We start from the raw sequence: 11911 nt of genomic DNA, 5'->3' as shown, positions 1-11911 counted from the left end.
TATCTATCTATCTATCTATCTATCTATCTATCTATCTATCTATCTATCTATCTATCATCTATCTATCTATCTACAATCATGAAAAACAAATCCCCACATTAGTCATGTCTCCTCTCCCCAAGAAAGAAAGAAAAGAAAGCATGCTTTTGTTTTCTTTCTGAGGCCATCAGCTCTCTATCTGGAGGTGGATAGCATGTTTCATCACTAGTCCCTTGGAATCATATGACAATTAATCACTTTGTTGGTTAAAATTGCTAAATCTTTCAGAGTTGATCATTTTTACAATACTGTCATTAATGTATAAATTGTTTCCCTAGTTATGCTCACTTCACTTAGCTTCATTTCAAATAAACCTTCCCAAGTTTTTCTGAAACTATCCCCTTCATTGTTTCCTATAGCACAATAGTATTCCATCACATTCCATCACATACCATTATCTGTTCATCCATCCCATGGTTAATGGGTGTCCACTCAGTTTCCAATTCTTTGCCACCACAAAAAGAGCAACTACAAATACTTTTGTGAATATGGATCCTTTTCCCTTTTCTTAGATTTCTTTGAGGAATGAACCTAGTGGTAATATTGCTCCATCAAAAGGTATTGCACAGTTTAATAGCTTTTTGGATATAGTTTCTAATTGCTTTCCAGAATGGTTGGACTAAAAGCAATGCGGACATCCCTCTCGTCTAGAGGACTTTCCCAGGCAGGACACTTTGTGCTGTTTTCTTAGCAAGGAGGAGCCCTAGCAGAGCACAATAATGCACTCTGCTTATAGTAAAAGAGTCAATTTCAAATAAACTGGCATTACCTTGCTGAAAGATGCTTCTGAAGGTTGCACTACGGGAGCAAACATATCCCAGGTACTCCCTTGATACAAAAGGCCACATGGTCTGTACTCCTTCTCTGAAGTTTTATGATAGCTGCTCCTAGAGGATTTACTTTTAACAGTTTGGAGCTAGAAAATAAGAAGGGGTGGCCATCCTGAGACAAGGGTACACTGGAAGCAGCTGTCCAGCATTGTTCAAAAAGAGCCAGGTTGAAGGGATCATAATAATACATTTTTTTTAAACTTTAAACATTTTTATTTTAAATTTTGAGTTCCAAATTCCATCCCTTCCCTTCCTCCCTCTACTGCCCCTTCCCTGAGAGAGTAAGCAATCAGATATAGGCTGTACATGTACAATTATATGAAGCATTTTCATATTAGTTATTTTGTATGATAAGACTCAAATAAAAGAAAAAAAGTAAGTGAAAAATAGCATGTTTCAGACTGAAAAACAGGATTTCAAAGAAAAACTACCTACCTTAAATTTTGCCTATGGCTGGATCTTTACTGAAAACTGGATGGATTCCTAAACTTGGTCAATTGCAATCTGACAATTATATGTTCTAATGAGAAATTTGGCTGAAATTAGAGAGAAGATTGTCAATTTTGATTTTTGTTAGTATCTTTAATAAAAAGATTCTCAGGGAAGGACATTATATAATTCTCAATTTTGAAACCTTTTCACTAAAAGGAAGCTTTAGGTTTATTTGTAGACTTATGGTTAGAGAGAATTGAGAATTGGCTAGGTATTTTTTTTTCTTTTTGGTAGGGAGGATTGGTTTAAACCAGGGGTATGTGGTATGTGGTAAGTGTTTAATGACAGTTTCTCTAAAAAAAAGCATTTTTTAAAAGCAATTGGGTTGTTAAATAACTTGCTCAAGGTTAGATGGCCAGGTGTTTCTGGGTGTGGTGCTAAGTATCTGAGCCCGCATTCTATCCCCAGGTCATCCTGACACTGGAGCTGGTGCTCTTACTCGCTGTGCTACCTGCCCACCCCAAAACAAAGCATTTTTGATGTATTATTGATTTTGATTTGCACTATAACCAATTTGCCACCACTTTTATTTTTAGTTTGGACAATCAACAAAACAATAAATCAAATCTTGTTTCATGGCATTTGCTAATTTCCAAAGTATAAATTTCTCACAATGAAAATTTAACAATGGGCTTTCTTGAGCTGATATGAGTTAGCTCCTGCATGCCACTGGATTTAAGCAAAAAGTACCCTCATAAATTTTTATTATTTACTTGCAAATCTCTTCCCCCAAAGGCCCACTCCAGTGGCTCATCGGGCATTAAATTGATCCTGGGTTCTGAAGGCTATGCAAGTGGAAGATAAGGTCTAGCATATTCTATCAAGCTGGAAAGGCTTCTAGTACAGACCCTGTAATTGTCAAATAATGAGAGAGTTATCACAAGGCTGGCCATGGGCTAATTGAATTTTTTGGCTACATCAAAGTAATCTCCTGAGATATAGTGGGATTATGTTTTGTGTACTTCAATTCTTGAAATACTGAAGCATTTGCAAGGCTGGGCCATATTTTCCCAGAGAAATGGATTTCTTAAAAATAAATATTTTTCCACTTTTTCCTCATAAGCAAAACCATATTTTCAAATACAATGAGAGGGTGAGCTGGGTTATGTTCATCCAAACTAATCTTTGTCTCTTAATTATCAGGAAAGAAAAAAAATCAGGCTTGTTTTCAAAGTCATGTACTTCTTCCTGTACATCTTCTTTTTCAGAAGACAGGAGAACAAATACTCAAATTCTATTTAAAACAAACATCTAGCCTCCCACTTTACTCAAAAGAGGGTGCTGTTCTTACCATTTACACCTAATGGCTTTCACATGGTTATTATAATGGTGGCTCTCTATGAGAATCATAATAAATGTTGTCCTTTTAACTTTTTAAAGCACTCCATGAATATGTTCACATTCTATCTTTGCGACAACTCTTCAAAATAGAGACCACATTAGATGCTTTGGGAATATATGATGAAAACATCAAGAATAAAATCCTACATTGGCTTTGCCCCCTCTCCCCCAGTCCCTTTTTTCTACCATTCACCAGGATGAATGGGTTCACTTGATATAGCCTAGATATTGTTAATTATTTCATATTATATTATAAGCAGAGAGGAGATCTATGATCTATTTGGAAAAAGCAAAGGCAGCAGAAAAGGATCATGGCACTTGTGGTTGTTTTCAGAATATCCATTCCACTTTGCATCTGCTACTCTGCCTAGTTTCAACTTCAAAAAGCAAGATGCCCCTCCCCGGATAAATTTATCACTTCAAAACTCACTAAAATGCTATTACCTCAAATTTTTATTGATACTTCCCCCTCAGCCTCCTCTCCTGTCTGTTCAGAGGGCCAGAGATTAGAATACCATCCTCTCAATGCTTTCCTTTATAGAGGGCAGAAACTGGAATCCCAATTACTTCCACTTTGCCTGGTTTCAGCTCCACAGAATAAGATACCCCCAGTGTGTCTCCTTCCCCACTTTATTCCCTCCCTTTATGTTTTATTTCCCCCTTAAGATGGTAACTCCTTGAAGGCAGGAAGAGGTGTTTTTTTTAAAATTTATTTGTGTCCCTATTTCTTAGTACAGTGCCTGGAATGTAGTAGGCACTTAATAAATGTTTATTGGATTGGATTTCAGAAGTCCAAAAACTTAGAAGAAAAGCTTTCAGACAGTGTTGGTTGGAAATGGGTGGGGTGGGTGGGGAGGGCATAGATGAATTTCTGGCAAAGACCTCACTGTTCTCCTCCTCACTTATGTTCCAGGAAATTCACATATTTTGTTATCTGAGTAACGGATTGAGGTCAGGTTGACCTCTCTAAATATCATGGGCTACCATGTCTTCTGACAAGGCTAAAGTAAAGTTCTTTCCAAACTGAAACTTGTTCTGAAGATTATCTGATTTTTTTCTTCTTTTCTTTCTTTGTTGCCTGAATTTTTGGCCACTGGTCTCTTTTTTTCTGTATCAGCTGAATTTTGACCTAGAAACCAATATACATATTTTTAAAATGATATTTTTATACCACTTTAAATTTCTTAATAAATCCTCCCACCCCCTTATCTAGCAAACTATTCCTTGTTACAAAGAATAATAAAAAAGAATAAAAAATACATAGCTATCTAGTAGCTTTCTACTTGTTACAAAATAATAAAAAAATAAGCAAAGAAGTTCAACAAAAATCACCACTATACCAACTCTTTCTCATAGCTCAGGGTGTCTGCAAAGTCCTAGTGCCATTTTAAATCTTAATTGTTTTACAAAAATCTTTTAAGTTTTAATAGCTTTAAATTATACTGAGACTTTGGGGATATTCTCTATGTATAAGTGATATTGGAGGTAAGAGGGGGGCACCTGGAGTTTATTGAGTAAGACAAGAAGGGGAGCATGATCAACCCTTTAAGAAAATCACTTTGGCATCTGAGTGGAAGATGGGTCTGAAGATGGATCCAAATGGAGAAGGAGTGGAAGCAGGACTATCAGAAAGGTATTATGATGGTCCGGATGAAAGGTGATAAGGGCTTGAAGCTAGGGTGTTGGCTATGTGAATAGAAATAAGAGGACATAGACAAGAGATAATGTGAAGGTAAAAACCAGATTTGATAACAGATTGGATGTGTGAAGTTTAGAAGGGTTTGGGAAAATATATTCTGTTTTAGACATGTTGAGTTTGAGATGCATGTGGGACAGAGAGTTCAAGATGTCTAAAAGGCATTTGAAGATGTAAGACTAGTGCTCAGGAAAGAGACTAGAAGAGGTAAATTTATGCACCACAATTTGTTTGACCATTGTCCAATAAAATGGACATCTCTTTTTTTATAGTTCTTTGCTACAATAAAAGTTCTGCTATTAATATTTTGATATAAATAGAATGATTTTTTTGACCACTGGGTTATATACCTGATGTTGATATGTTGTTGCTGTTCAGTCATTTTTAGTCATGTTCGATCTTTTGTGACCCATTTGGGGTTTGCTTGGCAAAGATAAGGAAGTGGTTTGCCATTTCCTCCTTGGGCTCATTTTACATATGAGGAAACTGAGGCAAACAGGGTTAAGTGATTTGCTCAGGTACTTACAGCTGGTAAGTATCTGAGGTCAGATTTAAACTCAGGAAGATGAGTCTCCCTGATTCCAGGTCCAGTGCTCTATTCACTCTGTCATCTTTTTGTTGTTGAGTCATTTCAGTCATGTCCAACTCTCTGTGCCCCCATTTAGGGTTTTCTCTGCTTTAAATTGCCTAAATATTCTGGAGTACAGAGGAAGTAATAAAGAGAGCTCAAAGTTAAACAGTATGCTAAAGTTTGCAAGGCACTTTATATACTTTATTTCATTTGATCCTAATAATAATAACAGCTGACATTTATATAGCAATTATTATGTGCCAGACACTGTGCTAATTGTTTTACAATTATCTCATTTGATTCTTATAATTGTTAGATGGAATTATTATATCCACTTTACAGATGAGGAAACTGAGGCAAATAGAAGTGAAGTGATGCCTAGAGTTACAGTCCTATGAGGTAGGTGCCATTTTACAGATGAAGAACTTGGAACTCAGAGAGTTTAACCCAATGTAACCAGGCTTGTAAGTCTCTGAGGTAGGATTTGAACCCAGGTTTTATGGTTACCCAGTTCAGCATGCTAGCCACTAGAGCATGTTGCCTCTTGGTTGACCATTTCCCCAAGGTGTGAGACTTCTCTAGGTCCCTGTCTAGGAAGAATGATGATGCTGAGACATCTGCTTCTAAATTAACTTCATGTGCATGGATCATCCTTGGTTCTGATCAATCCAGAGTTTTGAGGACATATTTACAGTAGGTTTAAATGCAGATACTTGTAGTATTAAACATACACAGACCCAATGAAGGGCAACCTAACAGATCAGCATTCTACTGGAAGTCAGAAAACCTGGTGCTTTTGTTAGGTAGGTGTGCGTGTGTGTATTTGTGTGTGTGTGTGTGTGTGTTTCATCCTGAATCAGTATGCTGGAGTGAAAAAAAAGCCATCACTTTGAACTGAGGGGCCTGAAGGCCTTGTCTCATTCTGAGAATTCTTGGCAAGTCACTTTAACTTTGTAGACCTTGTTTTTCTCACCTGTAAAATGAATGATTTATCCTAGAGCATCTCTTCAGTTTCCTCCCATTTCTGGTCTTTTATGAATCCTGTATAGATTATCTTCCCTACTAGGGATCTCACAAGTGCACTTCTATGCCTCTGACCAAAGTGACTCAAAGCCTTAGTTTAATGCTGTGCAAAATAATTTCCCCCCTGTTACTGAGGTCACTGGAAGGCAAGAATATAGAAGGTGGCTTTACTTGTTAATCTGCATCTTTTCCCCCCAAAGGAAGCATTGATGGAAGTTTCCAGTTTTCCAGGAATCTAGAGGACAGAAGGAGAGCAGATCATCCACTTTCCTTTCTATAGCTTCCATTTGGGGACAGCTTGCTTTCATTGTGCTCCTGGACAAACCCCAATCTTCTGCCTAGAAACCAATGACAAGGGTAGATTTTTTAAAAAGGAAACTGCCACAATAAAGAACAGTTTCTCTAAATACATAGCTATCTTGAGTCCTGGCAGCCTTCTACCTGCAAACAGAGGAATTGTCATCACTTTAGAAGTCCAAGGTTGCTATTCCAGCAATTTTGAAATTACTAGGTTTTTCTCCCTCTTAAGTGCATCTCTTGCATTTAGGGAAGAGTAAAACTCTTGTATAGTTGTCTTTTGTCTGAAGTAGAAGTAAGGATTGATTTCCTTTTTATTTTTTAAAAACCTCTTTATTAAACAAATTGAATTTAAACAATCTGTAAAATCGATATTTCCAAAGAAGGGAAAAGCTCTGTAAAAAAGAAATACCCAGGTACAACTTGGTGCCTTTATCAGTAATGATTATTGATTATTCATGATTATTCATTACAACTCTAATCTTAATTAGTGACTTTGTTTTAGACTCTTTCTAACTTGGAATGACATTCTTTCCATTCTTGTCCATTACTTTGAAACTTCTAGCCAGCTTTGGGGTCAAAAACTACTGGTTTTTGGAGTTCTCTGGTTTCTGTGTGTTTCAAATAAAAGATCCTCTGTTCACTGTGTTCTGGCTATTAGAATTAATGAGATGGTCTCAGTTTTTCATTTTAGCGCTCCTTATCAACTGGGAGGAACTTTGCCTATAGCTTTCTTTCATGTATGATAAAAGGAGAAAGAAAGAAAAGGACATGCTCTGTGTTGATAATGGTGGATAGTGACTATCTATGTCTATCTATAGCTACATCTCTCTCATCAGATCATATCAATTGATTTCTCTCCCTTTTTTTCTCTTTTAAAAATTTATTTATTTACTTTTAGTTTACAATGTTCAGTTCTACAATCCCTTGAGTTCCAAATATTCCTCCTTCCCTCTCCTCCCCCTGCTTCCCATGGCATCATGCAATCAAATATAGGTTCTACAAATACCTTCACCTTAAACATTAGTCAACTTGTAAAGAAGGGTTATAACCAGTGGAGTGAACAATGAGAAAGAAAGGACAAAATCAAACAAAACACAGAGAGAGAGAGAGCAAGGAGTTTGCCTCAATCTGCGTTCCGACTCCAGTTCTTTCTCTGGATGTGGATAGCCTTTTCCGTCACGAGTCCTTTGGAGTTGTCTTACAACCTTGTATTCTTCTCTTCTGTATATCTGGCTATCGTATCTATAATCTGTCTGTCATCTCTCTTACACTATATTTCAGAGGTTCTTAACCTTTCTTATATCATAAGACCCAGTCTTAAGAAATCTATGGATCCTTTCTCAGGTTACTATTTTTAAATGTGTATAAAAGATACATAGAAGTACAAAGGAAACCAATGATATTGAAATACAGGGAATAAACAAAAATAATGAATAAACTTTTGATGTATATGTATGTGTGTGTATGTATAGGCATATGTGTTTCTTTCAATTTCAGTATTACCTTCAACTAAGGTTTTTTTCCTTGAGGGCTGTACTCTCTTAAAATTAATGCTTCCTTATTCCTGAATTAATGGTGTGAAAAGATACAAACATTTTATCATTAATTTATCTCCAAGATATATGTTACTCTTCTCAACATACCATGCATTTTGGGGATAAATCAATGACAATATGCCTCTTTATTACTTTTGGTGCCTTTAATTTAGGGGTGAGGATGTCTTATTCTTTTCTTTTTCTTTTTTTGCTTTTTGGAGGGCAATTGGGGTTAAGTGACTTGCCCAGGGTCACATGGCTAGATTTTGTTTTAAGTGTCTGAGACCAGATTTGAACTCAGGTCCTCCTGACTCCAGAGCTGGTGCTCTATTCACTGCGCCACCCAGCCACCCCATGTCTTATTCTTTTCAAGGGAGTACTGCCCTCAAGGAAAATAAAACCCGTTGAAGACAATACTGAAGTTGAAAGCCACTTCATTTAACTTTGAGAGAGAAATAATATAGGCAGTGTGGAATAGTGAAAAGAACATTGGATTTGGAAAGGAAAACCTAGATTCATGTCTCCATCCTCCCACATCTTTGCTGTGTGACTAATAGGTAAACCATGTTCTCTGTGTCTCAATTTTGTCATCTATAAAAATGAGGAAAGGACTATATAAATCTTTGTTTAATGCTGCTCTATCCTCCTTGAACATGGCAGGTGCTCAACTTATAATTGTTGAATGGACAAGTGATCCAATGAGGTATTATTAGTCAGTCTTTTTAATTTGCTTTAGTAGGCAACTTATCTATACTTCTCCATGATCTCTTATTGTTATGACTATTTGTTGAGACCATTCTAGTCCTGTTAGGTTCTCCCAGTCACACTTTACTTTTCATGACCTCTCATTGCTAACACTATTCTTTTACTTTCAGGTTCTCTCAGTCACACTAACTCTACATCTATGAGCCCATCACCAGCCCTGACCACAGGAAAATCCACGGACAGCCACTCCAACTACATTGAGGCCCCAGTCAGTGTTCCCAGGACACTTGCCTCCCCACTGAGTGCTGTCGGGTCTCCTTTGAATGCTCTGGGCTCTTCATACCGAGTCATTACATCAGCCATAGGCCCTCACTCCTTATCCCTGGCTACATCTCCAGGTATCAACATGGTTGGTCCAGCCAGTTCTCAGGTAGGTTTTGAGATTTCTCTATGGATTTCCTCACTGTTTATATGATTCCTACTGGTCTATTTTCCTTGTTGTGTCTCTATAAGTCTGTTGCCCTGAGGATGGGAGTAGTACTCCCAAACTTGAGAGACTATTTGGTTTAAAAGATTGTTGCTTAAAAAGAGCCCTGAAAAAAGTCAGTCCCAGTAGGTGAGCCAGACTTGATCTCTCCTGAATATTCTTTGTTCTTAATTCATCTCATTTCCAACATCCCAGTGCTGTTGGTGGATGTAGTGCCTTTTAGCTTCTCTCAACCACTAGCACCATTCCTAGAACAATCTGCCCTACATGTTTCCATATTTCCTCCTAATTCACTTACACAAAGAAAGTAACTTTACTAATATTTAAGATATAGAGAAAGAAGGTAAATTAAAAAAATATTGAGCACAGAATTGTCATTTCAGGGCATATAAATCTCTAAATTCTAATTTAGACAAACATATTGACATAAACATATCCAGTTCTCACTCTCATGTCTCTTATATCTTGACTAGATCCTCATATATAATCCACTACCACTTTACATAAACCTGGCAATTTAACTCTAATCCAACTCCTCAAACCCCTGGTTTCTCTTCTTATTCAAGGCTTTTCCCATCAAGTTTCAATATAACATTTACTTTAGCTTACTAAGTACCAAGTACTGTGGTTAAGTGCTAAGGATATAAAGGAAGAAATTGTTCCTTGCCCTCAAGGATCTTATAGCCTAGTGTAATTGATGAGAAAAAAAGAAATAGAGCATTTAACTTTTAAGCTACATTTTCCAGGAATATGATTGAACTGTTATTACTTCATAAGTATGAGAGTTTTTTTAAATGATGCAAACCACAAATGATTCACATTTGACCATCCTGTGGGGCCGTTGTCCATGTTCTCCCAAAGGCTTGCCACAGGAGGGTCCACCTAACCTGCAGAAAGCCTTCCTCAATTGCTCCCAACATCAAAATGGGAGCCGGGGTACATTCTGGCTATCCATTTGTCATCCATCATTCTTGCCATGTGACTAGCTAATTTTCTCTTCCTGTCACATAATTTTGTGATGATATCTCTTTATAGATTGAGAGATTCCAGTATCTTCCCTTTCTTTTATTACACCTCTTAGTAGTCTTACCAGAATCACTTGCTACATTGACACCTGTTAGCACAGTCTACTGGTATCAGGAACCAAAGCTCTTGAGAAACAATGGAAGATGGGGTCCAGGGTCACACTGGTCTTCCCTTAGCTCTTTGTGAATAGTTGATTTGTCCATAAGGGCCAAGGAATGCAAGATGGTTCATCAACTAGGCCCATGACCTTAAGCAAGACGTGAAATCCTCATTTAATGGTTAGCTATTTCAGAGTTGAGATGTACAACATGGAACTCAAAATATCTTAGTGAAAAGCAACTCCATCTGACTTTATTGAAAGCCGCATTACACTCACACCTATTTGTCATATTTTGTATCAGTTAGGCTTTGAGTATCAAGCTTCCAGCTCTCATTATTTACCTATTGTTTCAAGGCTTCACTACTTTTACATTTTCCTATATAGGCAAATACCTAGTGGTAATGCTCACTAGTTTATAATACCATATGCACAGTAATATACAGCAACACTCATGTAAAACAATCTCTCTCATATATGTGTGTATATGTAACATATATAATGTATACATACACATATGTATGTACATAATATACACATATGTATATATGTGTGTGTGAAAGAGAGAGGGAGAGACAGAGAGAGAGAATGAGAGAGAGAGAGAATTGGGATTAAATAACTTGCCCCGGGTGACACAGTGAGCATCAAGTGTCTGAGGCTGAACTTGAACTCAGGTCCTCCTGACTCCAGGGCCAGTGCTCTAAACATCATATAAATTGGACTATTGTTTGCAAAGTCCTTCTCGTAAGTCCAGAATTTTAGCTCAGACCAATATGTGCAATATAAGTTTGAATTTTCTCTTAGGGAATCATTCAAACACCAAGAAAGGTGACTTGAAGGCAAGCTGTGTTAATTAATCTTCATGATAATTTTCTTATTGTTGGTTGTAACATGGTTTGAAAAGGAGATAAATCTGGTTATACAGGACTTCCTAGAGCAAAAATTTTAAATTCATACATATTACCAGTACTGTCCCATTTGCTAATTTTCTGTCCCATGTAATCACTACATTTTCATACTCTATAAGGAACCCTCAGAAATGAACAATGTTGCCAAGATGTCAAAGGACATGGATGGTTCCATTATCATTCAGTCTTTTGAAGAAATTATACCTTCAGTATATGAGAGGCAGAATGATCTCATGAAAAAGAAATCCTGCAATTCCCTACTCCAACCTATTTTCCACATACCTGCCAAAGTAATTTTCTTAAAGTTGAAGTATGACCAGGTTACTTCTCTACTCAAAAAAAACTTCAATGGCTCCCATTAATTCAAGGGCAAAGTCTGTACTCTTCTGTTTAGCATTTCAAGTCTGCCATTCATATAGTCTACAGACTAGGTCTTCTTGAACAACACTTCATCTTCCCATCTTCTCCTTGGTTGTCCCCAGTGCCTGGAATGAGCACCCTTCTCAACTCTCCCTCATAGAATCTCTTGTTCCTTTCAAAATTTTAATGAATTACTGACTTCTCCATCAAATCTTTCCTAATTCCCTACATGCCAGTTAGCCAACTAACATTTATAAAAACCTATGTGCCAGGCACTGTGCTAAGTGCTGAAGATACAGAGGAAGACAAAAGATTGTCCTTGTTCTCAAGGAACTCACAGTTTAATGGACTAGACAACATTCAAACAATCATATACAATTAATACATGTAAGGATAAATTGGGGGTATTTTAAGAGGGAAGACACTGAGATTAAGGATTGGGAAAAGTTTCTTATGGAAAGTGGGGCTTTAGATGAGACTTGAAGGAAGCCAGTGAAGCTA

General features: G+C 37.1%; 1 protein-coding gene across 2 annotated transcripts in view; it reads left to right on the top strand.

Annotated features, from left to right (window-relative positions):
- The window catches only part of RXRG (retinoid X receptor gamma), a 94707-nt gene that overhangs the window by 31323 nt on the left and 51473 nt on the right, over nt 1–11911 (top strand). The window contains exon 2 of one of the 2 annotated variants that reach the window (XM_069094683.1): nt 8703–8962. The exons of the other annotated variant lie outside the window; for it this stretch is intronic. Coding sequence (XP_068950784.1) covers nt 8703–8962 — 260 coding nt within the window. The remainder of the gene's footprint in view (nt 1–8702; nt 8963–11911) is intronic. 2 annotated transcript variants of the gene reach the window in all.

Source organism: Petaurus breviceps, unplaced genomic scaffold, assembly GCF_028583685.1.
Source record: "Petaurus breviceps papuanus isolate PSGF00001 unplaced genomic scaffold, PetGlider_PUasm1.0 220, whole genome shotgun sequence".
NCBI lineage: Eukaryota > Metazoa > Chordata > Mammalia > Diprotodontia > Petauridae > Petaurus > Petaurus breviceps.
Note: the sequence above shows the minus strand (reverse complement) of the source record. Positions and strands in the feature narration are given on the sequence as shown.